This window comes from Zeus faber (genome assembly GCF_960531495.2).
Source record: "Zeus faber genome assembly, chromosome: 5".
Taxonomy (NCBI): Eukaryota; Metazoa; Chordata; class Actinopteri; order Zeiformes; family Zeidae; genus Zeus; species Zeus faber.
The window spans coordinates 14781060-14799477 of NC_137192.1; the positions used below are offsets into that span (position 1 = coordinate 14781060).

Genomic DNA, 18418 nt, shown 5'->3' on the forward strand with positions numbered 1-18418 from the left:
GTTCGGGTTGTACCACTTTCGCACACTTCCTTTTGGGTTGTTTGGTGCCCCAGACACCTTTCAGAGACTCATGGACCGTGTCCTGCATCCGCATGTAGCATATGCCACAGCCTACCTAGACGATGTAATCATTCACAGCGACAGCTGGGAGGGGCATATGCAGCATGTGGGCGCAGTGCTTCAGTACGTGAGGCGGCCAGGGCTCACCGCCAACCTAAAGAAGTGTGCCGTGGGACGGAGGGAGGTACGCAGCTGGGGCACCACTTGGGTAGAGGCCTGATCCGACCCCAGCTTGATAAAACCACTGCGGTTGCGAACACGCGCAACCCAAGATCAAGAAGAAGATAAAGCAGTTCTTTGGGCTGGCTGGCTACTGTAGGAGGTTTGTTACCGACTTTTCAGAGCTAACCAGCCCCTTGTCCAACCTAACTCGAAAGGGTGCTCCAGATCTGGTCCAGTGGTCAGAGAAGTGCCAGCAGATGTTTGTGAGGGTAAAGTCAGCTCCCTGTCAGAAGCCAGTGATGTTTAACCCAAACTTATTTTTCCCTTTCTGTCTGCAGACTGACGCGTCAGACAGAGGGCTGGGCGCGGTCTTGGCAAGCAGGTGGAGGGGACCGAGAGTCCGGTGCTGTACCTCAGCCGCAAACTCTCAGAGCGGGAGTGGAAGCACAGCGGAGAAGGACTGTCGATCAAGTGGGCCATTGGTTCCCTCTGTGGTCCATAGGCCTGTGGCGCTGATGGTTGGGCTGACTTTCCCTTCCGCTCTTTGCAGGGCCGGCCAGACAGCTTCCCAGCCTAAGTCGGGCGGTGGGGGTATGTGGCAGACCAAGGCCCGTGGTCAAGCTACAGCTGCAGATGGTAGCATGGCTCCCTTTGCGAGGCAGTATAACTGCCTCAAGTCAACGGAATCAATGCCGGGGCGGCACTAATTGGTGCGACTCGGGGCAGGGAGCTTTCTTGTTTCATGTTTGCACACAGAGATCGGCGCACGGGCCTGTCAGCCAACCAGCAGCCAGAGCGAAGCGTCATTCCTCCCACGCCCAAAATCATTGTTGATTAATTTTCTATCCTTTCAGCCAGCGAGCTTTCCTGTTTATTCAATTTATTAATAAAGGTTCCCGCCATGTTGGAAATTCACCACCAGAAAGACTCCAAGTCCCTCCCTAAACCCCTACCAGTGGGAAGAAACTCCCACAGTGTTATTTCGTTCTTTCTTTTTCGTGTGTGTGTGCATTGGGGGATCTTACTAATGTCTTTAGGTGGGGTGTTATTTCTTTGTGTTTATTTGTGTTAACACTTGACTTGTTTATTTCAGCTTAAGTATGTTCCGGTCACCAGCAGACAACCTAATTAATTTATTGTATGTACATCCAAAACTTGCCTGAACTGATCTGACTTCTTGTCACTTGGCTTGACGCAGCAGATGGAGTTCACTGTGAGTAGGTTTTGCTATGGTTGTATGAATGCATTTGATAATGTGTTATTTCATAATTAGTAACAGAAATGTCTTTTGTAGGTTGGGAATACCTGCTTTGAAGGGATTGAGAAGATTGCCCTGTCCAAGGTAGCATATGTATGATCAAGTTGGCTGCCTGGATATGAAAAGGCTACTTCAAAAATTCAACAGAATCTTGAATGGAAATTTGGTCCAGGTCTAGTTGAAATCTGTCTGGAAAACCAACCCAAGAAGTTTGCGATTATCTGGTTAGTCCAACTCCCAGAAAGGCCATTGGTCACTAAAAATGACCCCCACCACCCCTCTGGCTTTTCAGAGGCCTCTCTGTTGAGACATGCTTTCACTCTTATATAGTCTGAATACATTGTTCATATTATGTCTAAATGCAAACATATATTTCATGAGGTTGATTTGATACCCCAAACGTCTGCATTCCTTGTCTATAGGTGACTGATGGAAGGAGCCTCCTTCCTGCCTTCCACATCTGCTTCTAATTGTGGCATACCCAACACAAAGACATGTATACGTATTGATTGATTTCCTTAAAAATAAGCTTAAAATGATACTACAATGACTGCTGAGATCTCAGGCTCATTGTTGCTGTTAATATTTGTACCTTTAAGGGTATAAGTAAAATTAAATAAATCACGTAGTAATATAGTATTGAATGTTCAATTTAAAAATGTTTTAGTATGTTACATTATTTTTCCTCAGCCTCTCTGATTGCTTAACATGTTGTTGAAGTTATGCAGAGCCTCCAGTAATGTTCTATATATTCTTTCTGCAGCATAAAGAGAAAGATTCAGTACTGCTCCAAAGCAGTGTTCTGACCAGTCTGCCCCTCTTTCTAATGAAGACGGCTTTATACCATAGAGAGGTCGTGGCCATTTTTTAGAAGTCATTTACAAGACTGTGCCCCTCAATTGTCTCCCCGGGTGTTACCTTTAAACAGTGAATTCACAGGTACTTGCAAACTTTGATGGCAGACATAGACCCTTACAATGATCTTTCAAGCTCCCCTTGGGTTATCTTTATCTCCATACAAGGTTAAACAGGAAGAAATGTAATCTTGTTCTTCAATGTTAAAATTGACATTGTAGAGAAAGAACAGTCTCTTTATATAAACTTTGGAACTCCGCTCCAAACTCACCGACCTCACTGTGATCACTAACTTCCTGACGGACAGGAGGCAGCAGGTGAGGCTGGGGAAAACCACATCCAGCACCCGGACCACCAGCACTGGCACCCCCCAGGGTTGTGTGCTCTCCCCTCTGCTCTTCTCCCTCTACACCAACGACTGCACCTCAGGAGACCCGTCTGTTAGACTCCTGAAGTGTGCAGACGACACAAAAGGTTCAACAGCTGGCCCTCTAGTGGGTTCAGAACAACCTGGGGATGAACAAGCTTAAAACTGTGGAGATGACAGTGGACTTGAGGAGAAGCACTCCAACACTGCCTTCACTCACCATACTCAACAGCACTGTGTCTGCTGTGGAATCCTCCAGGTTTCTGGGATCCACAATCTCCCAAGACCTAAAGTGGACACCCAACATCAACACAGTCATCAAAAAAGCCCAGCAGAGGATGTACTTCCAGGGCCAGCTCAGGAAGTTCAACCTGTCTCAGGAGGTGCTGATCCAGTTCTACTCTGCAATCACTCACTCTGTCCTCTGCACCTCCATCACTGTTGGTTTGGTTCGTCTACCAATCAGGACAGGAACAGACGACAACGGATTGTCAGGACTGCAGAGACAATCATTTGTGCAAAGCTCATTTGTGCGAGCATAATTTACGCCCCTGAATAAAGGGACATTTTTAATAAAGCTGAACAATGAAAGGAACCATGCTTCATACTGGTAGATGTTTGAATTTAGAAGCAGGAGTATGAAGGTAAAGGTGTTGCCAAACCAGAGAACTTGCAGAACAGGATGTGAGAACCTGAAGAACAAAAATCTGAACTTGTATATTGAATTTAAACTTGTATATTGAATTTTCACCCACATAAAATATTCACACACCTGTGTTCTGAATCTGAAGTGACAGAGAAAATTCACAAATATTTAGTTTGATATTTGGAGGAATAAACTTATATTTCTCCTTTTTTTAATTCTATTTTTTACCTTAAGCCGTCTTCCAGTACAACTACAAATCGATCACAACCTCTCACATTTTTATTGCAAGCACAAATCTGTGATTACAACCTCTCACCTTTTTATTACAAGCACAAATATGTGATTACAACAATTCTACAGGCTCTCACATCCTATTCTCCAAGCTTTCAGGTTGTGCACACATTTACCTCATGCACTTAAGTTTGAAGTTGCTCCAATGGTCAATGTATGTACTGTATGTATCTATGCGCTGATAATTTCTAGCAAGTCCCGTAAGTGGCTTTGGACAAAAGCGTCTGCTGAATGACTAAATTGTAAATGTAGATGGTGCCCCTTGCTGGAATCTTAAGTTAATTCAACATGTAGTGAAAAAATTGGCTTGATGGTCATACAACTTTTGTACATTTTATTTGTAGATGGTTGATATGCGTGTGCAAATTTTGTTGTAAGTGTGTGTGTGTGTGTGTGTGTGTGTGTGTGTGTGTGTGTGTGTGTGTGTGTGTGTGTGTGTGTGTGTATAAATGTGTGCGTGGGTGCGTGTGTGTGCTTGGGCGCCTGTGTGGTGATAAGAGGGTGTCTGTAGTGGGGGCGTTAACAAGCATTGCATAGTATACAAGCCTGTGATGTGCTGTATCATAAAAGGGATTTCATTCCAAATAGAAGCTGAAAAGCAAGGTCAGCCCCTTTTCCATAACCTGACAGTAATTGTTGTGTTCTAAACGCACCCACTGTAATTTCCTTCATTGAGCTTGCACTGGACACCTGCAGGCATTTAGCCTTTTATTGGGGGTCTGGCAAACAAAGACAACCATAGGGCCTTTGTTTAGTTGTTAAACTTCCTTGCATCGGTTAAATACATGCTGCAGAGATTATATATGCTCAGAACTTTCAATCTGAATAACAAACTAACTTTGTGGTATAATACTTCACTCTTTCAATTTATAGGTTCAACCTACAGCTTGACTTCTGAGAATGAAAAGAGGTGAAATGACAGTGAATTAATTAGAATGAATGTTAATTGAGCCTATAGGTTAGACTTCACCAGTGTTTCTCAAATAGTGGGGCGTGCCCCCCTGGGGGGGCTCGGAGCGATGCCAGGGGAGGCGCGTGTGACCCCGGGGAACATGCTTTTTTTTGCCGCAGGGAGTGGGGATTTTTTGCACCGAACAAGAGCACACAGCACAGAGCAGGAGATATGAAGTGCAGATAACAAACCCTTAACAGACACCATGGAAAAATATTTAACAGGGATGAAAAGAAAGGCGGAGAGAGATGGAGATAATGAGGCAAACGTATGTCTCCCGAAAGCTAAGACAAGGAAATATGACGAAGCGAATGTAGCACTTGGCTTCACTGTGACTACGGTAGGAGACGAGGAAAGACCGGTATATTTACTGTGTCTAAAAATGTTGGCAGCGGACAGCATGAAGCCAAATAAATTATTGTCGCCAGACATATAAATGACATGACAAACTCCCTGTGTGAGGATCTACTTTTTTGTAAATATGTCAGAGGTAGAGCCACAGCTGAAGAGCTATTCAAAAGGCTGGACTGCTTCCTGACTGAGAATGGGCTAAAGTGGGAGAACTGCATTGGTGTTTGCATTGATGGTGCACAGACCGTGGCAGGGATGAGAAAAGGACTTTGGGCACTTATCAAGAAGGCTTCACCTAATGCTAAAGACCAGACCACTAAAAACAAGAGTCTTCTCTGCTATCTGTGAGGAGATGGGAGCTGAACATCAAGCTGCGCTGTTTCACAGTGAAGCGAGGTGGCTGTCACCAGGAAAAGTCTTGTCCCGAGTTTTTGAGCTCAGAGAGCAGATAAGAATGTTTTTGGAGCAGGAGCACAAGTATGAGCTCGCAGAAAAATTTAGTGATGAGAACTTCCTGGCAAAACTGGCCTACCTGAGTGACATATTTGGAAAGCTAAATGAACTAAATCTACAGCTTCAAGGGAAAGATAAACACCTCAGGTCACAGACAAGATCAGCTCTTTCACTCGAAAGCTTGCAATGTGGGGCGGGCGACTCGATGAAGGAAATACTGATTAATTCGAGAACCTGAATTTGTTGACCCTACTGACTATGATGCCACCTCAGTGATTCTATATATTAAGGAGCATATTACATCACTGATGGGATTCTTTAAAAAGTACTTCCCTGAAAACAGTTCCCAATATGACTGGGTGGGAGATCCTTTCAATGCACCAGCTCCAACTGGTTTCAGCTCTGCAGAGGAGGACCAGTTCATTGATATGACGTCTGACTCCACATTGAGACTGAGGTTCACGTCACACTGAGTGAATTCTGGTGTGTAGAGAGGCAGTATCCACTGTTAGGGCAGAGGGCCATGGGCATTCTTCTTCCTTTTGCAACATCTTATCTTTGTGAGACTGGCTTCCCTGCTGTTGCTGCACTGAAGACCAAGAACAGGTCCCAGCTAAACATTGAGCAGGAGCTGAGAGTTGCAGTATCATGCTTCAAACCCCGCTTTGAAAAGCTGTGCACTGCAAAACGTGCTCCTTGTAGCCATTAATCCTGACTTCATCATTTTGATAAAAAAAAAATCAGCACAAATTGTTTTGTTCATTTTTGTTTTATAGGTCAAAGTGTTTTATATATTGTGCTCCTGAGTTAATGTTCCTGATCAATTTGAATTTATTATTATTTATTGATTAAATTTTATTTTATTTTTCAGTATCAGATGGTTCAAAGTGTTTCATATACTGTGCTCCTGAGTTCATGTTGCTGATCAATTTGAATTTATTATTATTTATTGATTATATTTAACTTTATTTTTCAGTATAAAATGGTCAAAAAATGTTTACAGTTTAAATAAGTATTGACATTTTTTTTTACATTTCAGGCAAATTGATGCACTTGAGGTCTTCTTCTGTTACAGACTAAAAAACAATGTTAAAAAGGGGGGGGGGGGGGGGGGGGGGCGTAACAGAAAATAATTGAGAAGCTCTGGATTACACAGAGATTGCATTATCTGAAATGCTGCAGACAAGTAATGGCGTAAAGTAAATGAATGCATATTCATTTTATGGATTTTATGGGTGCTTTATTTTATGCTTATATTATCTCTAGATGCTTATATTAAGTAATGTAATTTGATATACAGTGGTACTTCGACTTACGAGTTTAATTCGTTCCGTGACAGAGCTCGTAATTCAATCTGCTCGTGTAGCAAATCAATTTTCCCCATTGAAATAAATTGAAATGCCATTAATCCGTTCCAGCCCCCCAAAAACCACCACAATTAGTGTTTGTTACGTGTTTTGAAATAAGAAAAATGTATTTAAAAATAACAAATATTGTATAAAAAAATAATAAAACATAATAAAAGAGAATGTCGAAGAGAATCGCTCATGTTTTTCCATGATTTCATGCTTTAATTCAATCAACATCACCCACTTCTTCTCAGCACTTACTGTCTTTATACCCATGGTTAGAAAAAAACGGCTCGTAACTCGAAAAACTTGTATGTTAGTGCACTAACATACGAGGTTATGTTATGTTAGTGCACTAACATAACGAAGCAAGGTACCACTGTATAAAAAATACATTTACATGCAGAGCCGAAGCGTTCATTAGGCAATATAGGCAATCGTCTAGGGCCATGGAATGGTGAGGGGCCCATGCGTTTTCAGGGCAGTTACATCCATAGTGCTTTTTTTTTTGGATATTGTGACTGACCTTGAGGACTGGATTTTTGGACAATGACTTCTCTATTGTCTTCGTTTTTCGGCAATTTTTTCACCATCTGTACAATGACAAAAACAAACTTTGTATTTACTTTTCATAACAATAACAATAAATACAATTTTAAGCTATAAATATAATAAATATATGTTAGTTGTTATTACTACTTTATTGTATTTTTCTTGTTAACAATGTACAATTAGAAAATTCAGTTGGATAGATTACTTGTCTATATTTTAATGCAGACAACATTTAGGGAACTTTAACATTAATTTATCATTAGAATTATTATCGAACAACTTGTCAATACTTAACACTTTCTGGCTTTTCATTTAAATCTGCTGTGTTTTGCTGTATGAAACTGTTTATACATGACATTTATAAAATAAAAAAAAAGGTTATTTTTTACTTGAAACCATCTTGTCATTGTTATAACTAACCTTGTTGTATGTACGTACATGTGGAGTCTCAGTGACAGCAGGTGACGTTGGGTCTCGTCTGGGTCAATGATGACGTATTTATGCGGGTTTACGTATTTATGGAGATTTACAATTGTAGTCGAACTTATGTATTTTAGTGGTGACTTTTTTCCTGGATCACACTTTCAATAAGTTACGTTTCCATGAAACATGAAAAAAGTATTGTTTCTGTGAGTAATGTGAGAAAAAAATATATAAATATATACATATACTATAACTATAACATACTACATATAACTATACTACTATAACTGTAACATTACAGATTGAATTTATCCTCGATAGCAAAACTATATGTGTGTATACTACAGTTTACATTACATTAATTTATTTATGTACTATCATTCATATCGTTTTTGTATGGACAGAGAACAGATGGAGTCTGGGACGAAACAACGCAATCAGTAAAATAAAAAAACACTGGTACAGTTCATAATGTTCAAGTTCAAATTGTTAGGGGTCTAGATGATTATAATAAAAGTATTTTTCCCGGTATTTATCCTCCTTCTCCTTTTAAAATCGAAGGGTGAAAGTAATCAACTCTATTCACTCAAAATCTCCATTGAGTGAATAGAGTTGATTATGTTGCTGGAGCCCTTTTATAGTTTGCCTGTGATGCCTTTAGTGTTTTTTGAATTATAAGCATCAATAAAACACCAGGCCCTTTCAAGCTCAGGATGTGTTCTAATTGTAGGCCTACTTCACAGCCACTCATTGTAGGCTGACGTGTGCTGATGTTCAAAGTAAATTATAGCTTAAATATAAAATATAAATAAAACCTGACTCACAATCCTTACACCATGTTGTGCGTTTTTGTGCTTAAGCCTTGAATGAAAATGGTTACTAAATGGTGGCCCTGCCAATACCAGCGTTATCTTTCTTCAACTGTCCATTGTTATTATTTGTTAGCCTGCTATTAAGTTAAATAGGGAAAAGGCCTATGTTGGTTTGTTATCATTACAGTAAAAACACTATTGTTCCCCCATCAGTGTGTGTGTGTGTGTGTGTGTTGGGGTTATCATTTAGAAGTCAGAAGTTTTGACTGCCGGGGCAGATTTTGCTGGGTAGGGGTTGGATTATGTTTGGGGAGGGGAGCTTATTTTTGAGATCTTGCCTAGGGCACAACAGACCCACGGGCCAGCCCTGAATACATGGAAGGAGCTCATACTGTATGTATTTGGGGTTATATGCAGATATATACAGTAGCCGTCACCAACCAAACCATAACAAATAAGATAATGTTATACTCAAAACCATGTACAGAATTGTACATATGTTTTAATAACACTACAGGAGTTTTTATTTATTTATCTAGGCCTATAGGGTTTCTATAAACAAGAAAAGATTACATTTTGGGTATATTATTAGGTTTATTCCATGCATTAAATTTACATTTACTGTATTTTTCGATTACATCAATTTCAAACATGCTTGTTTCATCTCTGCATTTTATTGGCATGCTAAAAGTATTATGAGGAGTGTTTTATTGATATAAACAAAATCTTGAGTGTCAATGTATTAGATTTCTGTACATGTAAGATACATTTACATTGAACTAATTCCACTTGTGTAAATTTCAACAGTGTAATTTAAAATAGTATTTAGTCCAGCTGAGCTTCTAATGAGATCAATAAGATTGAACTTGTCTCAGGTGATAAAAGGGACTCACTGACAGACACAACTGATGTCATCCATTATACTGGTATGAAAAGGATATGCAGATATTCAGATAAGTACATATGCAGATATTATTTCAGGGTCAAGGTTGCGGTTCAAGTCTCATCATTGAACACAAATCTCACTGTGAGACACACAGTTATGGGTACTTTGGTCAGGTTTGTACAGTATGGTACAGTCAGTGTGTCATTCTTTTTTTAAATTTCAACCTGGTTGGTCTTGAGTTTAATTTGCCATCCTAAAGTCTTGGAACTGACATATCTAGAAGCAGTGGGCCGCCATATAGTGGTGCCTTTCGAGCAGTTAGGGGGTTAAGCGTCTTGCTCAAGGACACATCAGCACGCTACCAGGAGGAGCCGAGGATGGAACTGGCAATCATCCGATGACTAGACGACCTGCTCTACCACCTGAGCCACTGCCCCCCTAAACCCCCCTGAACTAATAAGGTATGCATTGTCATGTTATCAGTTTCACAATAGAAATGATTGCGTTGATATTTTATTCAATTGCGGGAAAATGAAATCACCTGTCAGTGAAATTATGTATTCAAAATGAAAACTCAGAGACAATATTATCAGGGACAGACAGAAAGGCTGGCTGTGAAAACAGCTTAATGAGGCAAAAATGATTTAACCATAAAAAACGATAATACTCCCACATGCACGAAACACTGGGATAGCAATTGGGTAAAGCATACTCGATTTTACAGCAATTAAATTCTTTAATGAATTTAATTGTAACGGCGTGGGGAAAAACTTTGACATGTCTGGAATACATTTCAAAGTTGCTGCCAAGAGAGTTCTCTTTCAAAGATGAAAATATATAATACAATTATTTATCAAAAAACAAAGCCCTAACAAGGGTATAAACTATCAGAAATATTCTTCAAAATGTTGTTTTTTTTCCTGGTCAAGCTGTTTTTACATTCACTCTTTTAGAATGTCCCAATTCTAATTGAAACAAGACAATCCATTTCTTAATCAACCCTTTCAAAGAAACACCTTCATTAATGGGTCACATGGACCATCATGATAATGCCGTCATACATAACTTTTTTCGTCAAAACACTTTAATGTAGAATATAATTTGTCTAGTAACACAAAATGTGGAATAGAGATAGAGCAAGACATGCAACATAGGTCTTCAGGTAAAATTACACTCACACTTAATCTTCAATGAACAAACTTAAATTAAAAAGCTGTCTTCGAAGCTTTTCAGCAACTATTATGTGTTTATATGTGTATATATGTTTAAACTTTTTTTTTATTTTCACACACTAAGTTTCAATATTTATTAACTTATACTATATTGACACCAAGGGCAATTGTTAAGTTGCAAACTTACGACACAAATGGTTTTATTAATTCGGTAAATGTGCCAGTTTCTCAATACCTGTGAAATAAAACAATTAATGCAATATCATTTATAAATAACACAAATATAATACATGACAAAGATACTTTACAATACTGTGGTAATTCTAACAATATCAACCACCACGACATTTTAGAATTAGAGAAAACTATAGCATCATCATTGGTGACATCAAAACTAAATTACATCTGCATGGGGAAAAATATGTTTTTTCCAGCTATATATAACAACTTGTCAATGATTTTTAACTCAATAACACTTCACAGTATGTGATGAGTTAACATCCTCAAAAACAACAACAAAATATTTTCCTGAAGAAAATATCTCGCAAAAAGGTTATTAATACTGTGATGACTTGATACTAGTTTGTGAGGTTAAGTTAAAATGCATGCTTGAAAAGTTTTACAATATAATGATTACTCTGAGCAGCTGGAATTTTAAATAATGACAGTTATGTGTTGATATGTGAGTTATGGTACTTTACAATGAACAAACATAAGGGGAATTAGGTTTACTATTCACTTTTTATCAAAAAAAAGTCGGAATTCAGAAATTCTGAGAATTAACTGAGGGTTTGGACTTTAGTTTGAGAATACTGACTTTTTTCACTTAGACTTCTGAGGTTAATCTCTGAACTCAAATATTTTTTTTCACGTGGTAATCATTTTTTTTATGTTACCTTTTATGATTTGGTATTGCATTACTGAGAAAACAATACAACTGGAAATTATTTTATTGTCATGAATCCCTTTTATGGGATAATTACAGTTTAACAGCCCCCCTGTGTGTTCTAATTCAGAGCTCTTTTAAAAGTGTCCAGTTCTCATTTTATACTACACACATTCCTCAAGCATGATATACTTGAAGGATATAAAGTACACCGATGAATAGTTTTAGCCAATCTATTTGTCCCTAATTCGGGTGAACATTTTGAGAATATACTGTATGATAAAAGGCCATTAAAAAATAACTATCCCTATTTGAGTAGAGTGCTATAAATAACTCTAGAGGCCTCAACTGCTAATTGTATATATTATATATTGTTATATATACATCTAGGTTTAAAATAGTTGATCTTACAATACATAGAGTTCCTTGGTGGGATGTAAAAGGAAGAGAAAGTTTCGAGACCAAATTTACAGAGCCTAAGTAGCATATTTAGTAGATGGCATCAGTGCTGCAGTCAAGAGACAATGGCAAAGGGAAAGAAAAACCTTGAGGAAAAAACCTGGAGCATATCGTGAAAGAATGTGATTGTCCATGATCCATGGAGTAGAGAGAGAGTAGAGTCAACATATTGGCTGAATTCAAGGAGTTGACAGGAAATATGGGTAACACAGAGGAATATACAGTAGATTTGGCATATTATGCATATTACCACTCCTGGAAAACTACAGTGTCAAAAAATGAGCAAATGCAGAATGCAGAATGAACCAAAAAAAGAGGGAAGATTTGGTCAAATGCAGTAATGGAGGTACCATTGAAAGTAGATCCCCTAAAAATGTGGTCAAAATTCCAACTTGGATACATGCATAAAGCTCTTATAGAAGAGCTACAATTTATAATTTTCACTGTTCCTAGAGATAGGGTAAATCACATGTAAATAGTGAAATGCTGAAATAAATCAGATGGTCTCTGTCCATAACCTCAAATCCAAGCACTAAGAGTGAAGATTTTATTCATGCAGTATGTGTATGTAACATATCGAATTGGTCACCCAAAGCCACAAGGCTGTGCAGTTAAAGGCAGCCAATCGTTGCAGATACTGTATAATATTTCCAATTATTATTATATTATATGAGGGACAGGCTTTTTTTTTATTCAGTCAACTACATATTTTCACTAGAAATGTATTTTCAATAAGGGTTCCGGTGTCACTGACTTGACACACAAGTTTGAATTTCCCTCCGCATGGATGACTTTGGGCGGCAGCAACTGCTTGAAAGGGAGAAGTCAAGGTGTTGGACACTTTTGTATAGGCATTATCTTTCATAGATATTGTACAATTTCTGGCATGGTTATTGAATCATAATAATCTAAATTACTGTCTGAAATGACTTCCCAACAGCAACCTCTCCTGCGGGTTGCTAGAGCAACAGAGTAGTGCCTGAAGTTATCAAGCAAATTGTGTATTTTAATGATAAAAAAGGGTTTTCAAGGTGGGATGAAAGGCAACGGTTCTGCATTTCTTCTATGACACTTTATCCTGACATCACGTCTCACAAGAATCTCATTTAAAAAAGTAAATTCTAGTGTTGGTTGTTGACTTGTGGCCGTACGATTATGACCTGCCATTTAATCCCTAGAATATGTGTGTTTTGATCACAGTTGGGTTTGGTGGGGTCAGCCTGGGTCCGGTCAAAGATGTGATCCATATGATGGGGACTTTAATGTTAAAACTACAGTAAAATGATTGTTAGCCCGACAATCATGGACAATCGTGTTACTGACACCATGGTTTTTGTTCATGTATTGATCTTCTTGGATAGCCTCGCCAAATGTACATACTAATAAATTGGCTGAGATGGTGATACTATGAGATGACGATGAGGTAAAGGTTGAGGTCATGGGGTTTATAGTTATGAGGGGTGTTTCTGTACCTCATTGCATCTTTATTCCACTCCCAGCTCCAACGCACACTCCTTACTGCCAAAAATTCTATCATTTACCTGTGCATGCGCGGAATTAAAGAGGAAAAGAGCCACCCATTAGAATTGAGAATTAACTCCAAATTACAGACTTGAATCAATAAGTTTACACAGCATTTTGAGTAAGGTCGTCACAGAAGACTCACAGAAGATCACATTTTGGAGCAATGAGAACCTGACTGTACCTTACGTGCGGTCAACTTCATTTGGCGCGGAGGACACACTATCTTATTTGACACGCTATCTTAATCTTAGCTTGACATGAAACTCTTCATCTGAAGGTTTGTATCCATGTTTGCTTCCAAATTAGCTCCATAAAAATGACGTATCGCCACCACTAAATCTAGATCTCATTGACAAATATCATGGGCCCTTTGGCGTGAAGTTTGTTCTCTGGACTGTAGTTTACCGGGGCGCCTAGTTGGGATTGCGGCACGCTTAAATTTCGCAGGGACCGATTGAAGCTGCCTTGTCTGTAGAGTTGCTGACCAAAGTTTCCATCCGACTGAGTCACACTCTCTTGTCTGTAGAGCTGTTGGCCAAAACCTTCTCCCGGTTGGTCAAAGCTGCTCTCACTGTAAAGCCGCTGCCTCATCCCGCTGGCGCGTTTCCCAGAAGCACTTATGGTTGGATATCGCTGACCAGTCTTGTACCAGCCTGTCTCTTTGTAGACAAACCAAATATTTCCAGCCCAGAGGGTTAAATTAACAAAACCGAAAACCTAAAAAGAAAAGGCCACAGTTGTATATATGTATAAATTGTATATATGTATATATACATGATTTTCTTGACAATAAATGACCTTTGACTGGCCATGCGCTGACTAAAGTTCTGACTACATACCACCGAGGTGTTAAGATGCGACCAGAGAGGCTCCTGGGTAACGGCACAGCTGTTTTCCTTGGCTCGGCAGGCAGCAATGAGCAGAAGTACTTGGGTTGGTTCCGTGGCCGCCTTGATATCAGACAGAACTTTGGCCCAGAAGCAAGTGCTGACAAGCCACATGAAGGAGAAGATCAGCGTGATAACAAAATCCTGTTCAGGAGAGAAAACGGAAGGGAAGCGGTCGACATACTGTTATTACCTCGATGAAAACAGATCAATTCTGCATGTTTCGCACGGTAAATTCTGCAAAGTTTCACAGGGCTTGGGAAATAGTGAAGCAGTGTATGAAACGGATAACAGCTCACTGACCGCCAACGGGCCTCTGTTGTTCTCTCGGTACTTCTTCTGGTAGAAGATGTACACAACAGTGGCCAGCAGAGAGTAGAGGAAGGCCAGCACACCTACAGTCAAATAAAACTGAGCTGCGGCTGAAAAATCCCCCTCCAGGAAGAGGATCTCTTGTCTTTTCTTCTCACACAATGGAGCTTTGAAATGCACCTGTTGTAGTCTACAAGACAGACAAATCGTGTTCAGCAGGGTTTTTTTGTTTTTCTTAAGGAAATTAATAATTGCGGTGTATGGGGGGGGGGCATCAATCCAAAAGATAATACGACTAAACTGCTTGCTTGTCAAGCGGTGGCGACGTATTGTACATTTGGTGTTGCGAAATGAAGGCTAACGTTTGACAGAATGTTGACTGCCTCTTATCCAAACGTAATAATTTTCCTTTTATTTGGAATACAGATCTTCACCTTGTACAGGACACATTTTGAGTCTATTCTGAGGTACGACCGTGGAGTCCTAAAGACGACATGATTCACTCTTAGGCTATTTGGTGAATCAAAAGTATGATTTAAATTAATAACAAATACAGATACAATGAAATAAAGCTTTATTAATCCCAGAGGGAAATTCAGGATAGAAAATAAACAAAATGCCAAGGTGGCATCTGATACATCACCGGCTAGTATCAATTGCGACTACATTTAGGGTATAGTACAGTACTTACATATTCCGCTAATAGATCATCGGAAGCTGTATTTAACACCACTGACAATAGTCTGAGGTCTTCCAGTGAGTTATGAGTCCAAGCAGATTTAAGCAGAATCACCATCCCCACGGAGAGCGACTTATTTAACAAAATGGTCAACGGTACCAAGTATGCACAATGTTGTTGTTCATCCAAATAATTAACATTAAATAATGTTATCCAGAGCAACAGATCAGGGAGTCTGGAGCTGCATCAGTTATTGCACTGTGGCGGGATCTAAAGATTGCTGTGGCCAGAGAAGGATGCCAGCAAGGTACAACGTTGTCAAATATCCTGTGATTCGAGCATTTTGGACAGGAGAGCTTAGATATAGGGTGGTACAAATGTAGGACGCTGTTATGCAGAGGGAACCCTTTTGGGCTGAATAGCAGCTTTGCTTTTAAAATTCCCTGGATATATCGAACATCTTTTATCGACTTAAAAGATCTTTAAAAGTTCCTATTTTTTATTTTGATAAACATTGTATTCTTTTTTGGTTGTTGTATTGTGTTTGCTTTTGGTTCATCAGAAAGCCTTTCTTCGGTATTTGGTGTTTTTGGTATTCTATGGGCAACTTCCAACCACACTAAATTACACAAATGTATTTTCTAGATCATTTATTTATATATTATGTATTTATTTGATATCCTTTCAATCACAGAAGTAACATTTGATGCATGCATATCTATCTTCTTTTATAGATACTTTGTGCAAAACAACTGCAATGCTTACTTTTCAACAATACAGGTGAAACCTGCAGGAAGTAAGTAAAACGGAATAAATGTTACCTGAAAGGATAACCAAAATCAATGTTGATGCTGAGGTTGCTCTGCCTCCTGTCTGCACATTCCACTTTAACCTGCAGGTGACCGATATATCCTCCACATGTTGCAAAAGCACAAATGGCAAAAATCTATGAAAGAAAAACACATCATCATCTCCCATTGTGCTTTTCCAACAACGATATCTTCCAAATACTCAGCCCAAATACATTTTTCAAGGTAAAACCTGGGTTTGAGACATCTTTATGTCACTGCCTCATTTTCTGACTGTTACTTACTGAGGTAACTTAGTTTGGTTGTTAATGTTTTTATTTTTTTCACATTAATTGAACATGAGTTAAAATGATACGAAGAATTGAATATCTGAAAATGATGTAGTATTTACCTTTTTTTATTATCATTTTGCTTGGTTGTTGTTTTTTTTTTGTTTCTATTTGATTGCCTTCTATATCTGTAAAGCACGTTGGGCTGCATGTTGTGTATGGATGATGCTACTGTATACAAATAAAGGTTATTATTAAAGGTTATTATCATAAGATTTAGAATGAGATCTAGAATGGCACGATATTATAGTATTTTCTCACTATATTCTATATTCTCACTATTTTCTTACTATAATTATCTCACTACAATTATCCATATAAATATTATATGGAATATCCTACAGTATCCTACAGTATTGCTATGGTATTTCCAAAGTAAAAAGCGCTCGCCAGCGCATTGAGTACATAAAGTCCATTTCTGTCTGAGTGAATTGATCAGTATTACCTAAATGGAAACATATTTGCACTTATCCAGAGAGGGGAGGATGTTGTGTCGTTCGTTAGTGCTTCAAATGCATCAATAAAGGCATCAATAAAATACCAGGCGGAGGATCAAGGTTTGTGAGTGATTTTCAGAAAAACAAAACATCTGAATTATTAAAAGATAGGATGACGGCAAACAGAGCGGCTCGCTGTGCACTGGAGGGGGCTTCAGTGCTACACTGCGACTTCACTGGTACAGGCACACACAGCTGTCGGCTATCTGTCTGTCTGCCTGTCCCCCTATTTCCAGCACAGACACGCACGCACGCACGCACGCACACACACACACACACACACACACACACACACACACACACACATTGTTGTACTGGTATCATAGTAAGGTCCGAGTAATCAAACTTGGTTAGTGGGGACCCCTGTTCCATTTGCACATCTTAACAAAATAAATAGTCAATTTTGAGACTGATATAGTCACACACACAGTATATTTGTATTGATACATATTACATTTACTTTTAGTTCGTCAGATACACATTACTTTATAAATATTACATTAGTTGGGCTACTTTACGTTTATCGTTTATACCGACATAGCATTTGATACTTTTTTCAATTTGTGTTGATAGAAAAGGACAGAAACAATTACAACATGTAAGTCAGGCTATAATGATCAGCATGGAGTCATCGTCACAGTTCAGATCACCTTTTAGTCGATCAATTACTACAACACAAGCTTAGTAACAATGCGACGTCCCTAAAGAAATCTGAAATACTTCAACAAAAATAAATAACAAAAGAGAGTTTAAGAAGCCTAACTTACCGGTGCAAATATGACCATGCACATTTAAAAATCACAGAGCTCGAGTGCGACTCCACGCAGTCTGACAGCAGCGTCTCACCCCACTGTGGCCACGTCCCTGATGTACGTGGAACTCAGATAGAGAGAGGGGAGACAGTGTTTTGGGGAGGAGACTGAGTCCTGACGTAATTGTACCCTTTCTTTCTTTCTCAAGATCACTGCTATCATTTTCCCTCTCTCTCCTTCTCTGTCTTCTTTTAAATACTGTGTCGTTTACATGAAGCAACACCGAATTTTGACCTGGACCCTTTCTGTGTATAGTAACCGTTCACTTTGGAGTTTCATCATTTTGTATAAATTATATAATAATAACATTTTGACTTTAGTGTTAATAATTAAAGTATCCATACAATTGTGCAATAATTATCCATGTATTTCCTCTGAAAATGCCATGGGAACTCTTTAAGCTTAAGTTTATCTTTGTCAGCAATATATATTACTTTATAACAGCATCTTTGAGCAATACTTTTCTTACATTAATTGTGTGTACTCTTACACATGTTTACAGTACTGAGTAGCACCGGTTAGTGCATAAAGGAATGGAAAGTATGTTGACCTGACCCACTATAGCTTTCACCCACCCAAAGTTTTTATCATTCAGTGCAAATGCACTGTTCATTTGGATTGAAATGATGCTGCAA

At 38.9% G+C, this 18418-nt stretch overlaps 1 protein-coding gene across 1 annotated transcript; it reads right to left on the reverse strand.

Moving 5' to 3' along the window:
• Positions 1-13797: 13797 nt before the first annotated feature.
• synprb (synaptoporin b) lies at positions 13798-17762 on the reverse strand (the record flags this gene model as incomplete). The annotated part of the gene is made up of 5 exons (XM_080000990.1): positions 13798-14175; positions 14298-14489; positions 14649-14847; positions 16158-16282; positions 17739-17762. The coding sequence occupies 5 exons, from the start codon at positions 17760-17762 to the stop codon at positions 13798-13800; spliced, it is 918 nt and encodes a 305-aa protein (XP_079857116.1).
• Positions 17763-18418: the final 656 nt, after the last annotated feature.